Here is a 25,559-nt window from a genome sequence, read left to right as displayed (position 1 = left end):
GAGAACCTTGTTAAATAGACCAGAAATATTTTTTCAGTTGTCACCCTCCTGGGAGGGGTTACACGGAAGCGCGTTAATGACATTAACGTATTGTATATGAAGGTAAGATAAAGTAGTATATCTTATGAAACGGGAGAATACATCGACTGAAAAGCTGGGTTCCATCAATATTGGGCAATGCTTACAATTCTGGTGTCCGATGAAGAAAAGACATTATGTCATTAATCTTATATGATTATGTGATATTTTGTTACCAAACTGAAATTCGAAGTATGTAAAATGGTTATTTCTATATCATGCATGATAATGCTACCTTATGACATGGAAAGGTCTTGAAAATGGTGTCGGATTCTGTGTGGACTGTTCGCCCTGCCTCACATCGATATTCTGCTATTAATGATAACGCCCATTTGTACGCCATTAAGACCTGTGTTGATTGGGGAGTGCAAGATCACAAGTCACAGGTTTCTGGCGCGCAAAGGGGAGTTAATTCTGCACTACCAATTCTGGCGTCTTTGAGGACTCTCCCTCCAATGCCTACAGGCTGGTGTGAGGAGGGAGATTCATAGCACTGACTGACCTTTTATCTCATCTGCGAGATAATGCATTTCCATATCATGATTTTGCAACGATTGATTCAGTTACAGCTGCCCAAACAAAGTCAGTGTATTCAGTTAACGAATCACTACATTTACGGTGTACATCATGTCAACACGAGTGAAGATCCGGGTTAGAATTGGCCAGAGAAGCGCCATACATATAGATAGCCCATGTATCAGTAGAGAGTGAGTGAGTGGTTTTATTGTTACGCCGCACTCAGCAATACTCCAGTTATATACCAGTGATCTCTACATAATCGAGTCTGGACCAGACAATCCAGTGACCAACAGCATGACCATCAATCTGCTCAATTGGGAACCGATGACATGTGTCAACAACTTGAGCGAGTCTGACCATCCGATTCCTTTCAACAAGCATGGGGGCAGTATTCTAGCCCTGGCCTTCACGGGTCATTTATAAGTAGAACTAATGATATTGCGTATGACCAAAATACAGAAACCATGACAACAGTGTGTGAGACTGATGAGCACTGTACTAAATACAAAAGAGGTCTTGATTGGGTTAGAAATACCGTTTATTGAAGATATTCCAATTAAAAATAATCACCTTCTATTGTTTACAAGGCACCAAAGCGTATAATGACTCAATGTTCAAAGGATATCAAGCTAAAGAGATAACATAATCATTGTAATCAAACAGTGCAAAAGATTACAAAGAAATAGTTTTTTAATACATCTCCAAAGTCTACAGTAGGAAATCTTTGATAATTTTGCATTATTATGCTACAAATATGTGATAATGAAACATTAGGCTCGGATATACTAATTCGTTTCTATCGTCAATGGAACAGCTGTTACGGCCAAAAAGTATCAATTGCAAGTAGCAGAAATATAATGATTCAATCGTCCATTCAGTGAGCGTACATTTGTTCTATTACATAAGGTCATGCAAACATACTTCATAACTTTATTATCATCGAGAAATACGAAATTTCCATGCATGTTATTCTAATACAAAACATCGTGATAATAAAACAGGCTCACAGCTACACATATTATATATTAATCGTATACATGCAGGAAATCACCGCCATGTGTTAGGATACACTGTACATTTGGATGCTGATTACTGAGAATGTATACTAGTATACACTTAAAATAAAGTACATTTTGTTAACATAGGGTGTCTGATAGGAAATCTGAAATACTATTGTAACTGGTTTAGTACGTTTCAGTCTAAACATTAACCATTATTTATATTATCTTTTACTTTAAACAAGATGCGCTTTTTGAATACAGGTGTGTTGTTTTCCTCAAACAAGTTGCCTTCTTTTGAAAAGTGAAAATCATTAATGAATGTTATATGGTCAATGGTTGTCATCTTTGACTAGTAAAACCCTTGTTTAATAGTGTTGTGTAAGCAGAATAGGAATAGATATTTTTGCTTTAAATAGCGATACCATCATATCTTTAACAATACTTCCATTATTTGTCGATACAAATCATTATGATATTCCGAAGTCAGTCACTAAAATAACTTTCTGTAAAGATGGATTCCTGCATCCCAATTATTTTCCAAAAATTTCCACAGCATCACATCTTAGTTTTGAAATAGACTGGCGCTTAACTTTTAGTTTGGGGTATATATGTCAACTGCCTGGGTGTTGTTGCCACATGTGTTCACGGTGTCCTGTGTATCACATGGTGATGTACACCAGCGCTACCAGTCCCCAGATCCCTGCAGAACACCTTGAAGCTGGGAACAGAAACTGCAGATTCATCTACACGAAGGCTACAAGCATCAGTAAATATAAAGGTCACATTGAACTAATACACGTGTGAATTGTCAGACTAGTGCCACAACATTGTAGCTCACCTTAATATGTAATCAACAGCCTAAACCGACGAAAGATAGCAACATTAAATGTGTATCATGGGTGTAATAGCAAAACTCTTTTATTGAAATGTAGATGTAAACATTAGTAGCAAAACATTTGGAGTCTCAGGTTCCTTGTTCTTTCGGTTTCTAAAGGCGAAGGGCGCTCAGGGGTTGTTTGGGTGTTTATAATGGCAGGAATACATTTTGAAGTCAAATGTCTGATTAAATGTTAGAAACAAAGTACATTATAGAACTCTACATAACTACACATAGTTCAAGGTATGCATTTTGACACAAATGGCAACATTTTGGCAAACAATGTTCCAGGTTTCACACAAAGATTCCCGAAATGAATGTTGAGTCCTCTTACTAGCCTCTCGTGCACCACATTTCAGTGTATTTTTATCAACAATGGCCGAAGAATGGCAACATAAGTACTGAAATCAAATCAGAACACTAAAGGATATAAATGATCAGATTGAATATCCGATGTGGCATTTACTCCTGCAGCTCAAATATATTGAAGAGGATCTGTCGATTTAAGCTTCGGAATAATTATTTAGTTAATTATCACTCTATACAGGTCAGGTAAGGTAACGAAACGATTGTTAATACTGGAGAGATAACTTCCCTCAGCCAGTTCATCTACTGGAATTCGATTTGCGTATACACGAAACAAAATATTCCGTACACACCGCTAGCCATCAGTGGCTCTTGAACGCTGAACGTGGCTCTCAGGGTCGTCCTTCCCACGCCACTGTCGCCGACTCCAACATCTCTCCTCCGTCTCCTCTTTGAGTAGCCAGAAGTAGGGCTCACTTGACTACATCTGTTTGTCCCGGTATTCTTAAGATCATACAAAAATACATTATTCGTTTTAGCCTGATAAAACGATACTGACATTGGCTATTCTGACCTTTCAAAATACAAACTAAAACCTTTGATTTCTATCTGATCAATCATATCTCACAGTGATTTGGTATTGCTAAACGTAGACATTGTGTCTGTGGTCGGCATATTTCTTAGTTCACGTTCTACTTGGCCACGTGTGATGGAATCCTCTACTCTTGTAAGTCTGTCATAAATTACATCTCTCAAACAATGACGAATTGCGTCCAATTGTCAGTGGACGTAAAATTCTACTGATTATATCAACACAGGCACATCTTTCTTGAAACATACATCAGGAAATTCATTAATAATGTACCCGCAGACACTCGTGCACGGCTGCAAATAATACGAGCTGTGTAAATTGATTTAAATGAGACTAAGGTCTTGATTTTAGTCTCTGTTGTGTTCTCATAACTCCTTAAACTTTCTTTAAACATTCTCCACACAGAAAATAATGTTTTGAGTGGGCGTTGACGTAATATCCGATCGATCTATGCTCAACAATACACTTATATATCCATAACTGAAGTCAGACCACAAATATTTCAATAAGTTGTTAAAAATTCTTATTTGCCTCATCTCATTTACCTTTGCCACCGCCTCATGTTGAAACTAGCGCTATACAAATGGACTGTTATGTGTCATGATATGATATCTATGTGTAATATGAAATGTGCCGATCTGGTCGACCCACACGACAGTTTCGACAGTGTTAGAAACAGTGGGAAAAGTGCATCTCAAACTGGAGATGAGCTTCAAAAATTTAGAGTTGTTAGGGTGAATGGACAGACGTAATCGGCTACAAAGATGGAACGCGCATGCTTGACGTCATCGTGTCACATTGGTACAAGACATCGTTGCTGTCAAGAGTGGTGGTGCACCATATCGAGCCTGCCAAGTGGTTAAAACATCAACGTCGAGATACGTCATTAACCAGATGCCCGTATGCACGAGATGCACGACAGTAGGAGCCGGGTCAGACTCTGGAACCAGCTGCAAGTCTCTGGTCGTTAAACACTGGGTACCCGGGGTCATTATACCCTGAATACTCGAGTAATAGTTCTGTTGGGGAGAGTAACATGTCATCTGTTCTCAAATGCGAAGATCAATGTTCATGTCGTTCATCGCTGGATTGTCTAGTCCAGACTCGATTATTGACAGACCACCGCCATATAACTAGAATACTGCTGAGTGCGGCGTAAAACTAAACTCACTCGCTCACTCTTATCGTTTTTTAATCCATTTGATACCTGTGAGTTTTGTTGCAGTGTAACTACATACGCATCTGAATAATAAGGAATTAGTTACCTGTTTCTCGCAGTAGCCAATTCGTACACCATCAACTATATCATCCTTCGGGCAGATGTACACAGTACACTCCACTACCACGGGTGTGTCAGGGTAGCCTTCAAACGTGAACGGGTATAGGGTGGCATAGGCCATATCGCAGTTGGTGGTATTTTCGACGGTGAATTTGCTGAGCAGTTTGTCTTCATATTTACAACTGTAATGAATACATATGTTTGGTTTCTCAATCAGAGGATCGTAATCGGAGACGTTCTCAGGAACATAGCACACGTATAATGTTAATTCACTATCACTATGTATGCCAATCGGGGCGGTGGGGTAGCCTAGTGGTTAAAGCATTCGCCCGTCACGCCGAAGACCCGGGTTCGATTCTGTTCATGGGTACAATGTGTGAGGCCCATTTTCTGGTGTCCCCCGCCCTGATATCGCTGGAATATTGCTAAAAGCGGTGTAAAACCAAACTCACTCACTCACTCTATGCCAATCATTTGATTACAAATTCAGATATCATATTGCTGAATGATACATAATATTAAACTCACTGACTCACAAATCTAATCTCATTTCTGCAAGGCAATTATATATGAAAATAAGGAAATAAAAACGTGTTCTTTTTTTAATCACTAGTTATAGTTTGAATCATTGAGATGACTTTAATGTGATTTTATAGTCTATCGGGACTTCAAATAAACTGTCTTAATTTTAGTTAAGAATTAGATATAATACACCAGTTCATGGAAAAGTGACAGTTTGCTGCTGGTTACCGCCACATTCAGTGTTCCACCTATATCATTGTAGTGTATTCTTAACTGGACGACACAATAAGGTCGGAGTCATCATGAGCACAGGCCTGCACAATTAGGATGGTTGTTATCCAACAATGTAAGCTATTTCCTTTGTTTCCAAGAGTGTACCTCACAGTCACGGTCTCTAAATACCAGAGTATTCAGTGTTAGACACCACTAGCATCAATGCGCAACTGAGATACGATGTCAAGGATCAACCAAGTCAGCCAGTGTGACCACCCGATTACGTAGTCGGTTCTTATGACAAGATGGGTTGCTGTAGTCATATTGAGAAGCCGGCATAATGTTGCAAACGAATTATTAAAGACTGTAATTGTGTATGTACGTATTCGATTTGATGTTATCATCCAGCAATGTAAGCGTTGGTTTCGTTTTCTGTACGATATCGGGGTAAGCGTCACATCGTGATGGGATCAGCATGTAGGGCATCTTGCCACCACCTGTACAACAAAACATAATACATGTATTACTTGTACAATTATAACTCGTGTACAACTTACTTTCAAACAATGTTTAACACATCTTATCTGACCTCAACAATGCATCAACACATCAAGGAGGTGAAATATCAGGTGTTATCTTCTACAAACTAATGTAGAAACTGACGACTGCTTCCAACAGCTATTATTGAAATCCTGTTGCTTTCGTATCCGGATTAGAACTCATCTAGAGTTCTGATTAAAGTCAAATACAGAATGGTTCTTCTTTCTTCACCTATTTTATCCAGATTTATTAGATATTTCTGCATATATTAATGGCACATACTGTTACTACTTTAAAATTAGACTTGACCATGACTGCTGTTTTTCAATGAAGATGTGAAGCATCTGGAGTTACATGAACTGCGTATGAAAATGAAACATACAGCGTTATGGATTACAACTTCTTGTTTATTAAGAATTCGATATAGTGTACCAGTTCAGTTGCAGCCCTGCTATCTAAAAGTGACAGTTTGCTGTTGTTGTTGCTGTTACCGCCACAAACGACTTATTAGAGATTTGTTTATTAACAATACGTTGTAATCCATAAAGCTGTATGTTTCATTTTTAACCAACTTCTAGAATGCCCATCAAACAAGGAACTACGTATGGATTGCTACCTTAGTGTACGTATGACCCACCAGCTCGTTTGACTTACGTCGGTCATTGTAAATAACAAGTTTTTCTTCCCTGCCCAAAGTCAACGCCGTTAGCGGTGTACTGGTAAGTGGCGATGATACTTTGAAGACGCCTATCTTCAGGTTGGGTAGCACGAGTTGTGAGGCAGTTGCCTTGACACTGAAATGAGAGAATGCACAGGAGTAAAGGAAATAGAATATTTCTAATGCAATGAAAATATCCATAATATCATTTAAAATGTCTGTGGCCGGTGGGGTAGTATTGTGGTTAAAGCGTTGGCTCGTCACGTCGAAGGACTGGGTTCGAATGCTCGCATGGGTACAGTGTGTGAGGCCCATTCCTGGTGTCCCTGCCATGATATTGCTGAAATATTGCTAAAAAGCGCCGTAAAAAGTAACTAAGTCCGTTGAAATGTCTGACAAGTAAAGCATTTGACTTCGCCCTCATTCAGATTAAAGAAGATGTAAGTCACGTGTACTATTCCCACAGAAGCGTGTGATTCATAACAAAACCATCAAAGGACTGGAATGAAAGACCGAAACAGAGAGTTATAAGTTACAGAAAACAGCAAATATTTTAGAATTATTGCAGCCAGTTTTTATTCATCATGCAAGAGGCCCCTGAAATAAAGTTCAACTTGTCTGTTACCATGTTATGCCCCTTTGGTTGGAGAGGGACTGAAGTTCTGATATTTCTGGATTTGTCAGCATCACGTCCGGCTTCCATTGTATCACTGGTACGACTCAGTCCACACTCTGTTGCTTAGTTACCAGGGGGGTCACTGTGGTACAGTCGTGAAAGGTGTCACAATTCGCCATACAGAGTTGCATGATTGTGGGTTCGAAAACCGGTTCGCCTGATTATGTCTCTCGGTTTGTCAGGACCATACCCGGGATTGTAGGCTTCATGGACCTGAACTACAATACTGCAGCTTCCCCGCATATTTAGCCTCCATTCTGTTATTAACATAAACACTGCGACTGTCTGTCCACTCGGACGTTTACAAATGATTGCAAACCATATTGTTTACAAAAATGTTCAGCTTTGAAATCCTTTCATCTCATACTGACCGAGAGAGCGGAAATCCAGTGTAAACCGCCAGTTCTTAGTCTGATGGATGACACCGTACCAACAACAGGTCGACATGTCGTCAATGATTTCATTCATTCAATATTCCTTTCAAACGAAAAAGAAACAGCTGAAAGTTCTTCCACCTGCTCCCATTTAGTAAAGGAAGCCGTCGTGGTCCTATTTAAAGTGTGTGGTTTTCGGCACTGTTTTTCGGTTTATAGAAATAAGAAATATTGGCTTTAGTTTACAAAAACTAAACCATTGTACCACTGAATGCAAATAACAAACCGCTTCACCAGTACGGCGCATGACGTCACCCTGGCCGAAGGCGTTTGATGGCTGCCAACCAGGTAAGGCACAGGTTAGGATTTGTGTTTCCACTGCTAGTGTGGAGAATTTCATGGCGCCGAAGAAGGGGCGTTGTAGGCTTGTAAACTTTGATGACTTAAAATATCATTTTGGTACATATTATTAATGTGACTATGTTCTGTGTTGCTGATGGAACATAAAGTTACTGTAGAAGATATTGTCATCATATTTTGGGGACTTTGTTCAGTATGCAGTCCGGATGAAACCAAGCGTGAACTTTGACATGTAAGTTTACTACTGTTATGTTAATATTTGTACCTGGATTATCATGGTTAGGAATTTCATTGTCGCCACAGAACGAAATGAACACAATCTAAATCTCACCACTCCTCACCTTACCTGGCAATTAATTTATTACTTAATATTTCAACTTTAGGAAATTTGTGTGCAGATAGGCGTTTCATATGATCGGGAAGTTGCTTCGTGGAATGTTAATATGTGCTGTTGACATTTGACCAAGGCGTATAAAACACAAGAATGTACAATCGGTATCCTTCGCCATCTCAAGAACTCACCTCACTGGAGGCACAATTGACACACTGACCGGATCTCCATCTGTGTTGGGAATGCAGGTCAGTCTGTAGACAATGGAACTGCTTCCTCCCACCACATATGGTTTGGTAGGTTTTGTGGAAACCGGTCTGTCTTGCACTTCAATGAGAAATGCCGCTTCCGCTATGTCCTGTAACGATACACACTATCTGTTTCATGTCTGATTTGGGATTTAGATGTTTTAGGCAGCTTTTAGTGGTTCGCTCATCACACAAAAGACCCGGGTTCAATTCCCCATAAGGGTACAATGTGTGAAACCAATTTCTGGTGTCCCCTGTCGTAATATTGACGAATATTGCCAAAAACGGCGTGAAGCTATGGTCACTAACACTTTTGAACCGCCATATGACGCTTTGGTTCATTTGAAACCATTTCAGCAAATGGAGAGATATATTTTCATTCACACAGTTGTTTCAGTCTAGATTATCTTTCCATGAATAACCTTGTGTTGACGTGTTATATTTACACAATGTATATTTACTTTGCTGTGTGTATAATGTTGTGGTGTGGTGGACAGGGATATGTCCGATGCAGTTGTGCAGGTCCGAAGAGAGATGTGGGACCAGTGGATGCAAGTGTTTAGATGAAGTCGTTGTCACAGCAGCCAGCTGTGCAAAAGCAGGTAACCTGTGAGATAAGCTAGTCAGAGTTTGATAAGTGATTTGACAGTTCAACTGAATGGTTTCTGTGATATATGATATACATTTTGAGATGAGATACTCAACTATATATTGTTTTATGCATGATTGACTTTGAATTCCACGTTAGGACTGAATGCGTTCACACGGTATATTCTACTTCAATTCTATTTTACCTAGATGTACGATTTGTAGAACAGTTCTGTTATAGCGTCGACAAATGATTAACATTCAACCTTTGTGATCCTGACAGCACTTTAGTCATTTCATGTGATGAGTGACCATGATTTGTTGTCATTTTGTGTAATAACTGAAATATTCTGTCACTACACGTATTGTCTAGTGTTCACAGGCACTTCACGAAAGGACTGATTCATTACTGATTATACAGACTGAATGTAACATATATATCGCACACATGAGATACTGTAGCGTGTTGCACATGTACTATTCCTGTGCAAGAGGTGAAGATACACAGTGAAATATTTACACATTACATCGAGCTGACTACCGAAAGGTATACTACGACACTGCTCTGCATATTGCCAAAGGCACAGGGAATGTTCGGTCTGATAAAATATGTCTGTGTTACCTGCCGGAAAATTGCATCTCTCTCACCTCAGTGGATAATCACCACTGAAGGGCATGTGAAGCGCAGTCCCTAACTATCTCGGAGGAAAAGCTACACTGACTTCGCCTGATGTTTATGCTGATGAGGCCTGAGTTTGGTGAGTATGATGCTGGGATTGAAACCTTTGATCAACGTTTTCTGGTGCTAATAAGAGATGCAACTCTGCACAGTGAACTGCCTTGCCTAAAATGACAGGGCAACTGTAAGTGTTATAAAACTAAATAGGAGCGCCGAGAATTTGTTTTGTGCAAAATCACGTTGGATTCAGAAAATACACTTTCACTTACAATATATGAAATAATTTTCAAAGCATCAATGAAGAATGTGCAGTATATTGAAGAAACGCAGCCCCTATTGCCATTACTACTCCGATTTTAGAACCACAGACCACTGGAATTTGAAAGAGGGAATAACTACTTATGCGCAGGCAAATGTCACGTACCATACATGAAGAGGGAAGGTTCACATCGTTATTGTCAATCGTGAAGTGTTGTGTACGATTGGGGCATGATGGAATATTGCCAGCGACAAAAAGATCGAGGTTGTATGAAGAGTTTTTATGTATGTCGACCGAGCTGTCATTGTAGCAAGCTGGAACAAAAAACAACATTATATTCATTGACGTTTTCATTTCCATGAACGTGACGTGACTACATGTTAAATAGACTGAACTCAGTTTGCTATCCCAAATTGTAAATACGTAAGTAGTTTGCAGAAGCAAAATGAAAATAATCGCTTGTTGGAATAAGCTCTCGATCCGTAGTTCTTTGGTTATTTAGTGGGTGGAGTCTCACAAGCTGAAACATACGTACTGATCTTGAAGGGGTGAGCCGAAGGCAGGTTTGATACCCGAAGATGCTGTCAAACACAACAGAATGCAACATTATTCCGTGAGAAGGGTAGGGAAGTTACATATTTTCCACATCTACTTACCACATAAACATTATCATTGCTACATCTACAACAGCGACTCTATGCATAGCCTCCACAATCCCTGAATAATTAACCACAAAATAACAAAACTCTCTACCGATTACCATGACCTCTCTGGTCTACACGAAGACTTACATTCTACAGCATTGTCTAAGACCATGAGCGGTTTATTATTCTTAGGCTAAAAGTACACAATGAACTTACCACAAAATAATCATTGTCACAAGAGCGGTCATTTACATACAGTATCAACTGACAATTTACACCTATACACCTAAACGAAAACATGTACAATCTTAGAGGGGGTAGATGAAATGCATATCGGGATCGGGTTGATAATATAATGTGCTCACAGTTGGAATTGGAGTCGTAGTCTGAAATAAAAAAAGTTTGGAATATGAGAGGTTTTCAATTTGTCAGACTGACTTCAGAACAGAAACATTATTAAACGATTCTTTTATAACAAACTGTAGTGTTACATGGAATCAAACGCAGAAAGAAACGCTACAAAACACTGTGTATCGATTACCTATTACCTACTGAGACCCTAGTGAAAACTTATACCATATTATATGGGGTAAATGAAAGCCGTATCAAGATTGGGTTGATAATGTAATGTTCTCACAGCTTGAATGTTCTCCCCTTAAAAATTGTTTCAATATTGGAGGTTTTCAATTTGTCAGTCAGTTCTTAGAACTAAAGACTTGTTCTTTAACAGCATCAAAGACCATGAACGTTTCGTTATTTGTAGGCTACAAGGACATAATGAACTTACAGGAAAATTGTCATTGTCATAAGAGCGGTCATTTACATACAGTATCAACTGACAATTTACACCCTTTCACCTAAAAGAAAACTTATACCATATTATAAGGGGTTAAATTAAGTACACATGGGGATTGGTTTGATAATAGAATCTACTCACTTTTGTAGTGGTCGGTTAAAACAAAACGTTTGCAGTGTGAGAGGTTTTCAATTTGTCAGACAGATTTCAGTACTATTGCACTTTTAGTAGTATTCTTTTATAGCTGTAATGCTATATGGAAACAAAAGCACAAAGAAACACTACAAAAACGGTGTACACTGCCACCACTTCTCTGGGCGTGATAAAGACTTGTTCTTTAACAGCATCAAAGACTATGAACGTTTCGTTATTTGTAGGTTACAAGGACATAATGAACTTACAGGAAAATTATCATTGTCATAAGAGCGGTCATTTACATACAGTATCAACTGACAATTTACACCCTTTCACCTAAAAGAAAACTTATACCATATTATAAGGGGTTAAATTAAGTACACATGGGGATTGGTTTGATAATAGAATATACTCACTTTTGTAGTGGTCGGCTGAAACAAAACGTTTGCAGTGTGAGAGGTTTTCAATTTGTCAGACAGATTTCAGTACTATTGCACTTTTAGTAGTATTCTTTTATAGCTGTAATGCTATATGGAAACAAAAGCACAAAGAAACACTACAAAAACGGTGTACACTGCCACCACTTCTCTGGACGAGATAAAGACTTGTTCTTTAACAGCATCAAAGACCATGAACGTTTCGTTATTTGTAGGCTACAAGGACATAATGAACTTACAGGAAAATTATCATTGTCATAAGAGCGGCCATTTACATACAGTATCAAGTGACAATTTACATCTTTACACCTAAACGAAAACAGTTTACACGCTGACACCTAAAAGAAAACCTGTACCATATTAACAGGTGGAAAGTTAAGTACACATGGGGATTGGTTTGATAATAGAACATACTCACTTTTGTAGTGGTCGGCTGAAAGAAAACGTTTGCAGTGTGAGAGGTTTTCAATTTATCAGACAGATTTCAGTACTATTGCACTTTTAGTAGTGTTCTTTTATAGCTGTAATGCTATATGGAAACAAAAGCACAAAGAAACACTACAAAAACGGTGTACACTGCCACCACTTCTCTGGGCGAGATAAAGACTTTTTCTTTAACAGCATCAAAGACCATGAACGTTTCGTTATTTGTAGGCTACAAGGACATAATGAACTTACAGGAAAAATTTCATTGTCATAAGAGCGGTCATTTACATACAGTATCAACTGACAATTTACACCCTTTCACCTAAAAGAAAACTTATACCATATTATAAGGGGTTAAATTAAGTACACATGGGGATTGGTTTGATAATAGAATCTACTCACTTTTGTAGTGGTCGGTTAAAACAAAACGTTTGCAGTGTGAGAGGTTTTCAATTTGTCAGACAGATTTCAGTACTATTGCACTTTTAGTAGTATTCTTTTATAGCTGTAATGCTATATGGAAACAAAAGCACAAAGAAACACTACAAAAACGGTGTACACTGCCACCACTTCTCTGGGCGTGATAAAGACTTGTTCTTTAACAGCATCAAAGACTATGAACGTTTCGTTATTTGTAGGCTACAAGGACATAATGAACTTACAGGAAAATTGTCATTGTCATAAGAGCGGTCATTTACATACAGTATCAAATGACAACTTACACCCTTTCACCTAAAAGAAAACTTATACCATATTATAAGGGGTTAAATTAAGTACACATGGGGATTGGTTTGATAATAGAATCTACTCACTTTTGTAGTGGTCGGCTGAAACAAAACGTTTGCAGTGTGAGAGGTTTTCAATTTGTCAGACAGATTTCAGTACTATTGCACTTTTAGTAGTGTTCTTTTATAGCTGTAATGCTATATGGAAACAAAAGCACAAAGAAACACTACAAAAACGGTGTACACTGCCACCACTTCTCTGGGCGTGATAAAGACTTGTTCTTTAACAGCATCAAAGACTATGAACGTTTCGTTATTTGTAGGCTACAAGGACATAATGAACTTACAGGAAAATTATCATTGTCATAAGAGCGGTCATTTACATACAGTATCAACTGACAATTTACACCCTTTCACCTAAAAGAAAACTTATACCATATTATAAGGGGTTAAATTAAGTACACATGGGGATTGGTTTGATAATAGAATATACTCACTTTTGTAGTGGTCGGCTGAAACAAAACGTTTGCAGTGTGAGAGGTTTTCAATTTGTCAGACAGATTTCAGTACTATTGCACTTTTAGTAGTATTCTTTTATAGCTGTAATGCTATATGGAAACAAAAGCACAAAGAAACACTACAAAAACGGTGTACACTGCCACCACTTCTCTGGGCGAGATAAAGACTTGTTCCTTAACAGCATCAAAGACCATGAACGTTTCGTTATTTGTAGGCTACAAGGACATAATGAACTTACAGGAAAATTATCATTGTCATAAGAGCGGCCATTTACATACAGTATCAAGTGACAATTTACATCTTTACACCTAAACGAAAACAGTTTACACGCTGACACCTAAAAGAAAACCTGTACCATATTAACAGGTGGAAAGTTAAGTACACATGGGGATTGGTTTGATAATAGAATATACTCACTTTTGTAGTGGTCGGCTGAAACAAAACGTTTGCAGTGTGAGAGGTTTTCAATTTGTCAGACAGATTTCAGTACTATTGCACTTTTAGTAGTGTTCTTTTATAGCTGTAATGCTATATGGAAACAGAAGCACAAAGAAACACTACAAAAACGGTGTACACTGCCACCACTTCTCTGGGCGTGATAAAGACTTGTTCTTTAACAGCATCAAAGACCATGAACGTTTCGTTATTTGTAGGCTACAAGGACATAATGAACTTACAGGAAAATTATCATTGTCATAAGAGCGGTCATTTACATACAGTATCAACTGACAATTTACACCCTTTCACCTAAAAGAAAACTTATACCATATTATAAGGGGTTAAATTAAGTACACATGGGGATTGGTTTGATAATAGAATATACTCACTTTTGTAGTGGTCGGTTAAAACAAAACGTTTGCAGTGTGAGAGGTTTTCAATTTGTCAGACAGATTTCAGTACTATTGCACTTTTAGTAGTATTCTTTTATAGCTGTAATGCTATATGGAAACAAAAGCACAAAGAAACACTACAAAAACGGTGTACACTGCCACCACTTCTCTGGGCGTGATAAAAACTTGTTCTTTAACAGCATCAAAGACTATGAACGTTTCGTTATTTGTAGGTTACAAGTACATAATGAACTTGCAGGAAAATTATCATTGTCATAAGAGCGGTCATTTACATACAGTATCAACTGACAATTTACACCCTTTCACCTAAAAGAAAACTTATACCATATTATAAGGGGTTAAATTAAGTACACATGGGGATTGGTTTGATAATAGAATCTACTCACTTTTGTAGTGGTCGGTTAAAACAAAACGTTTGCAGTGTGAGAGGTTTTCAATTTGTCAGACAGAGTTCAGTACTATTGCACTTTTAGTAGTATTCTTTTATAGCTGTAATGCTATATGGAAACAAAAGCACAAAGAAACACTACAAAAACGGTGTACACTGCCACCACTTCTCTGGGCGAGATAAAGACTTTTTCTTTAACAGCATCAAAGACCATGAACGTTTCGTTATTTGTAGGCTACAAGGACATAATGAACTTACAGGAAAAATTTCATTGTCATAAGAGCGGTCATTTACATACAGTATCAACTGACAATTTACACCCTTTCACCTAAAAGAAAACTTATACCATATTATAAGGGGTTAAATTAAGTACACATGGGGATTGGTTTGATAATAGAATCTACTCACTTTTGTAGTGGTCGGTTAAAACAAAACGTTTGCAGTGTGAGAGGTTTTCAATTTGTCAGACAGATTTCAGTACTATTGCACTTTTAGTAGTATTCTTTTATAGCTGTAATGCTATATGGAAACAAAAGCACAAAGAAACACTACAAAAACGGTGTACACTGCCACCACTTCTCTGGGCGTGATAAAGACTTGTTCTTTAACAGCATCAAAGACTATGAACGTTTCGTTATTTGTAGGCTACAAGGACATAATGAACTTACAGGAAAATTGTCATTGTCATAAGAGCGGTCATTTACATACAGTATCAAATGACAACTTACACCCTTTCACCTAAAAGAAAACTTATACCATATTATAAGGGGTTAAATTAAGTACACATGGGGATTGGTTTGATAATAGAATATACTCACTTTTGTAGTGGTCGGCTGAAACAAAACGTTTGCAGTGTGAGAGGTTTTCAATTTGTCAGACAGATTTCAGTACTATTGCACTTTTAGTAGTGTTCTTTTATAGCTGTAATGCTATATGGAAACAAAAGCACAAAGAAACACTACAAAAACGGTGTACACTGCCACCACTTCTCTGGGCGTGATAAAGACTTGTTCTTTAACAGCATCAAAGACTATGAACGTTTCGTTATTTGTAGGCTACAAGGACATAATGAACTTACAGGAAAATTATCATTGTCATAAGAGCGGTCATTTACATACAGTATCAACTGACAATTTACACCCTTTCACCTAAAAGAAAACTTATACCATATTATAAGGGGTTAAATTAAGTACACATGGGGATTGGTTTGATAATAGAATATACTCACTTTTGTAGTGGTCGGCTGAAACAAAACGTTTGCAGTGTGAGAGGTTTTCAATTTGTCAGACAGATTTCAGTACTATTGCACTTTTAGTAGTATTCTTTTATAGCTGTAATGCTATATGGAAACAAAAGCACAAAGAAACACTACAAAAACGGTGTACACTGCCACCACTTCTCTGGGCGAGATAAAGACTTGTTCCTTAACAGCATCAAAGACCATGAACGTTTCGTTATTTGTAGGCTACAAGGACATAATGAACTTACAGGAAAATTATCATTGTCATAAGAGCGGCCATTTACATACAGTATCAAGTGACAATTTACATCTTTACACCTAAACGAAAACAGTTTACACGCTGACACCTAAAAGAAAACCTGTACCATATTAACAGGTGGAAAGTTAAGTACACATGGGGATTGGTTTGATAATAGAATATACTCACTTTTGTAGTGGTCGGCTGAAACAAAACGTTTGCAGTGTGAGAGGTTTTCAATTTGTCAGACAGATTTCAGTACTATTGCACTTTTAGTAGTGTTCTTTTATAGCTGTAATGCTATATGGAAACAGAAGCACAAAGAAACACTACAAAAACGGTGTACACTGCCACCACTTCTCTGGGCGTGATAAAGACTTGTTCTTTAACAGCATCAAAGACCATGAACGTTTCGTTATTTGTAGGCTACAAGGACATAATGAACGTACAGGAAAATTATCATTGTCATAAGAGCGGTCATTTACATACAGTATCAACTGACAATTTACACCCTTTCACCTAAAAGAAAACTTATACCATATTATAAGGGGTTAAATTAAGTACACATGGGGATTGGTTTGATAATAGAATATACTCACTTTTGTAGTGGTCGGTTAAAACAAAACGTTTGCAGTGTGAGAGGTTTTCAATTTGTCAGACAGATTTCAGTACTATTGCACTTTTAGTAGTATTCTTTTATAGCTGTAATGCTATATGGAAACAAAAGCACAAAGAAACACTACAAAAACGGTGTACACTGCCACCACTTCTCTGGGCGTGATAAAAACTTGTTCTTTAACAGCATCAAAGACTATGAACGTTTCGTTATTTGTAGGTTACAAGTACATAATGAACTTGCAGGAAAATTATCATTGTCATAAGAGCGGTCATTTACATACAGTATCAACTGACAATTTACACCCTTTCACCTAAAAGAAAACTTATACCATATTATAAGGGGTTAAATTAAGTACACATGGGGATTGGTTTGATAATAGAATCTACTCACTTTTGTAGTGGTCGGTTAAAACAAAACGTTTGCAGTGTGAGAGGTTTTCAATTTGTCAGACAGAGTTCAGTACTATTGCACTTTTAGTAGTATTCTTTTATAGCTGTAATGCTATATGGAAACAAAAGCACAAAGAAACACTACAAAAACGGTGTACACTGCCACCACTTCTCTGGGCGAGATAAAGACTTGTTCCTTAACAGCATCAAAGACCATGAACGTTTCGTTATTTGTAGGCTACAAGGACATAATGAACTTACAGGAAAATTATCATTGTCATAAGAGCGGCCATTTACATACAGTATCAAGTGACAATTTACATCTTTACACCTAAACGAAAACAGTTTACACGCTGACACCTAAAAGAAAACCTGTACCATATTAACAGGTGGAAAGTTAAGTACACATGGGGATTGGTTTGATAATAGAATATACACACTTTTGTAGTGGTCGGCTGAAAGAAAACGTTTGCAGTGTGAGAGGTTTTCAATTTGTCAGACAGATTTCAGTACTATTGCACTTTTAGTAGTGTTCTTTTATAGCTGTAATGCTATATGGAAACAAAAGCACAAAGAAACACTACAAAAACGGTGTACACTGCCACCACTTCTCTGGGCGAGATAAAGACTTGTTCTTTAACAGCATCAAAGACTATGAACGTTTCGTTTTTTGTAGGCTACAAGGACATAATGAACTTACAGGAAAATTGTCACTGTCATAAGAGCGGTCATTTACATACAGTGTCAACTGACAATTTACACCCTTTCACCTAAAAGAAAACTTATACCATATTATAAGGGGTTAAATTAAGTACACATGGGGATTGGTTTGATAATAGAATCTACTCACTTTTGTAGTGGTCGGCTGAAACAAAACGTTTGCAGTGTGAGAGGTTTTCAATTTGTCAGACAGATTTCAGTACTATTGCACTTTTAGTAGTATTCTTTTATAGCTGTAATGCTATATGGAAACAAAAGCACAAAGAAACACTACAAAAACGGTGTACACTGCCACCACTTCTCTGGGCGTGATAAAAACTTGTTCTTTAACAGCATCAAAGACTATGAACGTTTCGTTATTTGTAGGCTACAAGGACATAATGAACTTGCAGGAAAATTATCATTGTCATAAGAGCGGTCATTTACATACAGTATCAAATGACAATTTACACCCTTTCACCTAAAAGAAAACTTATACCATATTATAAGGGGTTAAATTAAGTACACATAGGGATTGGTTTGATAATAGAATATACTCACTTTTGTAGTGGTCGGCTGAAACAAAACGTTTGCAGTGTGAGAGGTTTTCAATTTGTCAGACAGATTTCAGTACTATTGCACTTTTAGTAGTATTCTTTTATAGCTGTAATGCTATATGGAAACAAAAGCACAAAGAAACACTACAAAAACGGTGTACACTGCCACCACTTCTCTGGGCGAGATAAAGACTTGTTCCTTAACAGCATCAAAGACCATGAACGTTTCGTTATTTGTAGGCTACAAGGACATAATGAACTTACAGGAAAATTATCATTGTCATAAGAGCGGTCATTTACATACAGTATCAACTGACAATTTACATCTTTACACCTAAACGAAAACAATTTACACGCTGACACCTAAAAGAAAACCTGTACCATATTAACAGGTGGAAAGTTAAGTACACATGGGGATTGGTTTGATAATAGAATATACTCACTTTTGTAATGGTTGACTGAAACAAAACGTTTGCAGTGTGAGAGGTTTTCAATTTGTCAGACAGATTTCAGTACTATTGCACTTTTAGTAGTATTCTTTTATAGCTGTAATGCTATATGGAAACAAAAGCACAAAGAAACACTACAAAAACGGTGTACACTGCCACCACTTCTCTGGACGAGATAAAGACTTGTTCTTTAACAGCATCAAAGACCATGAACGTTTCGTTATTTGTAGGCTACAAGGACATAATGAACTTACAGGAAAATTATCATTGTCATAAGAGCGGCCATTTACATACAGTATCAAGTGACAATTTACATCTTTACACCTAAACGAAAACAGTTTACACGCTGACACCTAAAAGAAAACCTGTACCATATTAACAGGTGGAAAGTTAAGTACACATGGGGATTGGTTTGATAATAGAATATACTCACTTTTGTAGTGGTCGGCTGAAAGAAAACGTTTGCAGTGTGAGAGGTTTTCAATTTGTCAGACAGATTTGAGTACTATTGCACTTTTAGTAGTGTTCTTTTATAGCTGTAATGCTATATGGAAACAAAAGCACAAAGAAACACTACAAAAACGGTGTACACTGCCACCACTTCTCTGGGCGAGATAAAGACTTGTTCTTTAACAGCATCAAAGACTATGAACGTTTCGTTTTTTGTAGGCTACAAGGACATAGTGAACTTACAGGAAAATTATCATTGTCATAAGAGCGGTCATTTACATACAGTGTCAACTGACAATTTACACCCTTTCACCTAAAAGAAAACTTATACCATATTATAAGGGGTTAAATTAAGTACACATGGGGATTGGTTTGATAATAGAATATACTCACTTTTGTAGTGGTCGGTTAAAACAAAACGTTTGCAGTGTGAGAGGTTTTCAATTTGTCAGACAGATTTCAGTACTATTGCACTTTTAGTAGTATTCTTTTATAGCTGTAATGCTATATGGAAACAAAAGCACAAAGAAACACTACAAAAACGGTGTACACTGCCACCACTTCTCTGGGCGTGATAAAGACTTGTTCTTTAACAGCATCAAAGACTATGAACGTTTCGTTATTTGTAGGCTACAAGGACATAATGAACTTACAGGAAAATTGTCATTGTCATAAGAGCGGTCATTTACATACAGTATCAAATGACAACTTACACCCTTTCACCTAAAAGAAAACTTATACCATATTATAAGGGGTTAAATTAAGTACACATGGGGATTGGTTTGATAATAGAATATACTCACTTTTGTAGTGGTCGGCTGAAACAAAACGTTTGCAGTGTGAGAGGTTTTCAATTTGTCAGACAGATTTCAGTACTATTGCACTTTTAGTAGTGTTCTTTTATAGCTGTAATGCTATATGGAAACAAAAGCACAAAGAAACACTACAAAAACGGTGTACACTGCCACCACTTCTCTGGGCGTGATAAAGACTTGTTCTTTAACAGCATCAAAGACTATGGACGTTTCGTTATTTGTAGGCTACAAGGACATAATGAACTTACAGGAAAATTATCATTGTCATAAGAGCGGTCATTTACATACAGTATCAACTGACAATTTACACCCTTTCACCTAAAAGAAAACTTATACCATATTATAAGGGGTTAAATTAAGTACACATGGGGATTGGTTTGATAATAGAATATACTCACTTTTGTAGTGGTCGGCTGAAACAAAACGTTTGCAGTGTGAGAGGTTTTCAATTTGTCAGACAGATTTCAGTACTATTGCACTTTTAGTAGTATTCTTTTATAGCTGTAATGCTATATGGAAACAAAAGCACAAAGAAACACTACAAAAACGGTGTACACTGCCACCACTTCTCTGGGCGAGATAAAGACTTGTTCCTTAACAGCATCAAAGACCATGAACGTTTCGTTATTTGTAGGCTACAAGGACATAATGAACTTACAGGAAAATTATCAGTGTCATAAGAGCGGCCATTTACATACAGTATCAAGTGACAATTTACATCTTTACACCTAAACGAAAACAGTTTACACGCTGACACCTAAAAGAAAACCTGTACCATATTAACAGGTGGAAAGTTAAGTACACATGGGGATTGGTTTGATAATAGAATATACTCACTTTTGTAGTGGTCGGCTGAAACAAAACGTTTGCAGTGTGAGAGGTTTTCAATTTGTCAGACAGATTTCAGTACTATTGCACTTTTAGTAGTGTTCTTTTATAGCTGTAATGCTATATGGAAACAGAAGCACAAAGAAACACTACAAAAACGGTGTACACTGCCACCACTTCTCTGGGCGTGATAAAGACTTTTTCTTTAACAGCATCAAAGACCATGAACGTTTCGTTATTTGTAGGCTACAAGGACATAATGAACTTACAGGAAAATTGTCATTGTCATAAGAGCGGTCATTTACATACAGTATCAACTGACAATTTACACCCTTTCACCTAAAAGAAAACTTATACCATATTATAAGGGGTTAAATTAAGTACACATGGGGATTGGTTTGATAATAGAATATACTCACTTTTGTAGTGGTCGGTTAAAACAAAACGTTTGCAGTGTGAGAGGTTTTCAATTTGTCAGACAGATTTCAGTACTATTGCACTTTTAGTAGTATTCTTTTATAGCTGTAATGCTATATGGAAACAAAAGCACAAAGAAACACTACAAAAACGGTGTACACTGCCACCACTTCTCTGGGCGTGATAAAAACTTGTTCTTTAACAGCATCAAAGACTATGAACGTTTCGTTATTTGTAGGTTACAAGTACATAATGAACTTGCAGGAAAATTATCATTGTCATAAGAGCGGTCATTTACATACAGTATCAACTGACAAGTTACACCCTTTCACCTAAAAGAAAACTTATACCATATTATAAGGGGTTAAATTAAGTACACATGGGGATTGGTTTGATAATAGAATCTACTCACTTTTGTAGTGGTCGGTTAAAACAAAACGTTTGCAGTGTGAGAGGTTTTCAATTTGTCAGACAGAGTTCAGTACTATTGCACTTTTAGTAGTATTCTTTTATAGCTGTAATGCTATATGGAAACAAAAGCACAAAGAAACACTACAAAAACGGTGTACACTGCCACCACTTCTCTGGGCGAGATAAAGACTTGTTCCTTAACAGCATCAAAGACCATGAACGTTTCGTTATTTGTAGGCTACAAGGACATAATGAACTTACAGGAAAATTATCATTGTCATAAGAGCGGCCATTTACATACAGTATCAAGTGACAATTTACATCTTTACACCTAAACGAAAACAGTTTACACGCTGACACCTAAAAGAAAACCTGTACCATATTAACAGGTGGAAAGTTAAGTACACATGGGGATTGGTTTGATAATAGAATATACTCACTTTTGTAGTGGTCGGCTGAAAGAAAACGTTTGCAGTGTGAGAGGTTTTCAATTTGTCAGACAGATTTCAGTACTATTGCACTTTTAGTAGTGTTCTTTTATAGCTGTAATGCTATATGGAAACAAAAGCACAAAGAAACACTACAAAAACGGTGTACACTGCCACCACTTCTCTGGGCGAGATAAAGACTTGTTCTTTAACAGCATCAAAGACTATGAACGTTTCGTTTTTTGTAGGCTACAAGGACATAATGAACTTACAGGAAAATTGTCACTGTCATAAGAGCGGTCATTTACATACAGTGTCAACTGACAATTTACACCCTTTCACCTAAAAGAAAACTTATACCATATTATAAGGGGTTAAATTAAGTACACATGGGGATTGGTTTGATAATAGAATCTACTCACTTTTGTAGTGGTCGGCTGAAACAAAACGTTTGCAGTGTGAGAGGTTTTCAATTTGTCAGACAGATTTCAGTACTATTGCACTTTTAGTAGTATTCTTTTATAGCTGTAATGCTATATGGAAACAAAAGCACAAAGAAACACTACAAAAACGGTGTACACTGCCACCACTTCTCTGGGCGTGATAAAAACTTGTTCTTTAACAGCATCAAAGACTATGAACGTTTCGTTATTTGTAGGCTACAAGGACATAATGAACTTGCAGGAAAATTATCATTGTCATAAGAGCGGTCATTTACATACAGTATCAAATGACAATTTACACCCTTTCACCTAAAAGAAAACTTATACCATATTATAAGGGGTTAAATTAAGTACACATAGGGATTGGTTTGATAATAGAATATACTCACTTTTGTAGTGGTCGGCTGAAACAAAACGTTTGCAGTGTGAGAGGTTTTCAATTTGTCAGACAGATTTCAGTACTATTGCACTTTTAGTAGTATTCTTTTATAGCTGTAATGCTATATGGAAACAAAAGCACAAAGAAACACTACAAAAACGGTGTACACTGCCACCACTTCTCTGGGCGAGATAAAGACTTGTTCCTTAACAGCATCAAAGACCATGAACGTTTCGTTATTTGTAGGCTACAAGGACATAATGAACTTACAGGAAAATTATCATTGTCATAAGAGCGGTCATTTACATACAGTATCAACTGACAATTTACATCTTTACACCTAAACGAAAACAATTTACACGCTGACACCTAAAAGAAAACCTGTACCATATTAACAGGTGGAAAGTTAAGTACACATGGGGATTGGTTTGATAATAGAATATACTCACTTTTGTAGTGGTTGACTGAAACAAAACGTTTGCAGTGTGAGAGGTTTTCAATTTGTCAGACAGATTTCAGTACTATTGCACTTTTAGTAGTATTCTTTTATAGCTGTAATGCTATATGGAAACAAAAGCACAAAGAAACACTACAAAAACGGTGTACACTGCCACCACTTCTCTGGACGAGATAAAGACTTGTTCTTTAACAGCATCAAAGACCATGAACGTTTCGTTATTTGTAGGCTACAAGGACATAATGAACTTACAGGAAAATTATCATTGTCATAAGAGCGGCCATTTACATACAGTATCAACTGACAATTTACATCTTTACACCTAAACGAAAACAGTTTACACGCTGACACCTAAAAGAAAACCTGTACCATATTAACAGGTGGAAAGTTAAGTACACATGGGGATTGGTTTGATAATAGAATATACTCACTTTTGTAGTGGTCGGCTGAAAGAAAACGTTTGCAGTGTGAGAGGTTTTCAATTTGTCAGACAGATTTGAGTACTATTGCACTTTTAGTAGTGTTCTTTTATAGCTGTAATGCTATATGGAAACAAAAGCACAAAGAAACACTACAAAAACGGTGTACACTGCCACCACTTCTCTGGGCGAGATAAAGACTTGTTCTTTAACAGCATCAAAGACTATGAACGTTTCGTTTTTTGTAGGCTACAAGGACATAGTGAACTTACAGGAAAATTATCATTGTCATAAGAGCGGTCATTTACATACAGTGTCAACTGACAATTTACACCCTTTCACCTAAAAGAAAACTTATACCATATTATAAGGGGTTAAATTAAGTACACATAGGGATTGGTTTGATAATAGAATCTACTCACTTTTGTAGTGATCGGTTAAAACAAAACGTTTGCAGTGTGAGAGGTTTTCAATTTGTCAGACAGATTTCAGTACTATTGCACTTTTAGTAGTATTCTTTTATAGCTGTAATGCTATATGGAAACAAAAGCACAAAGAAACACTACAAAAACGGTGTACACTGCCACCACTTCTCTGGGCGTGATAAAGACTTGTTCTTTAACAGCATCAAAGACTATGAACGTTTCGTTATTTGTAGGCTACAAGGACGTAATGAACTTACAGGAAAATTATCATTGTCATAAGAGCGGTCATTTACATACAGTATCAACTGACAATTTACATCTTTACACCTAACGAAAACAGTTTACACGCTGACACCTAAAAGAAAACCTGTACCATATTAACAGGTGGAAAGTTAAGTACACATGGGGATTGGTTTGATAATAGAATATACTCACGTTTGTAGTGGTTGACTGAAACAAAACGTTTGCAATGTGAGAGGTTTTCAGTTTGTCGGACAGACGAATCAGTACTATTGCACTTTTAGTAGTATTCTTTTATAGCTGTAATGCTATATGGAAACAAAAGCACAAAGAATCACTACAAAACACTTTGTATCGATTACCTTCGCATCTCTGATTTACACGAAGATATATATTCTACCACGTTGTCTAAGACCATTAGTGGTTTATTATTCTTTGGCTACAAGGGCATAATGAACTCACATTAACATTTGCATTGTCACATCTACAACTGCGACCATTTACGTCCAGTATCAACTGACAGTTTACACCCATATACCCTATCGAAAACTTATACCATATTATAAGGGGTAAACGAAAACTATATCAGGATTGGGTTGCTAATGTAACGTTCTCATAGTGTGACTGTTCTGCCC

At 37.1% G+C, this 25,559-nt stretch overlaps 3 protein-coding genes across 3 annotated transcripts in view; 2 read left to right on the top strand and 1 right to left on the bottom strand.

Moving 5' to 3' along the window:
• The window catches only part of LOC137292233 (anaphase-promoting complex subunit 13-like), a 384,028-nt gene that overhangs the window by 182,170 nt on the left and 176,299 nt on the right, over positions 1–25,559 (top strand). The window lies entirely within an intron of this gene.
• LOC137292176 (splicing factor U2AF 35 kDa subunit-like) overlaps positions 1–25,559 on the top strand; it is a 285,875-nt gene that overhangs the window by 254,981 nt on the left and 5,335 nt on the right. The gene's annotated exons all lie outside the window — the stretch shown is intronic.
• On the bottom strand, positions 1,118–11,124 carry LOC137292153 (uncharacterized). Its single transcript, XM_067823701.1, has 9 exons — positions 11,110–11,124; positions 10,636–10,681; positions 10,266–10,414; positions 8,518–8,684; positions 6,582–6,721; positions 5,770–5,884; positions 4,639–4,834; positions 3,135–3,285; positions 1,118–2,316 (listed from the first exon to the last, which is right to left on the bottom strand). Exons 3-9 carry the CDS (start codon positions 10,266–10,268, stop codon positions 2,258–2,260), a joined length of 831 nt encoding a protein of 276 aa, XP_067679802.1. The 5' UTR covers positions 10,269–10,414; positions 10,636–10,681; positions 11,110–11,124; the 3' UTR covers positions 1,118–2,257.

This window comes from Haliotis asinina, chromosome 1 (assembly GCF_037392515.1).
Source record: "Haliotis asinina isolate JCU_RB_2024 chromosome 1, JCU_Hal_asi_v2, whole genome shotgun sequence".
In the NCBI taxonomy this organism is placed as follows: Eukaryota; Metazoa; Mollusca; class Gastropoda; order Lepetellida; family Haliotidae; genus Haliotis; species Haliotis asinina.
This window is presented reverse-complemented; position numbering and strand designations above follow the sequence as displayed.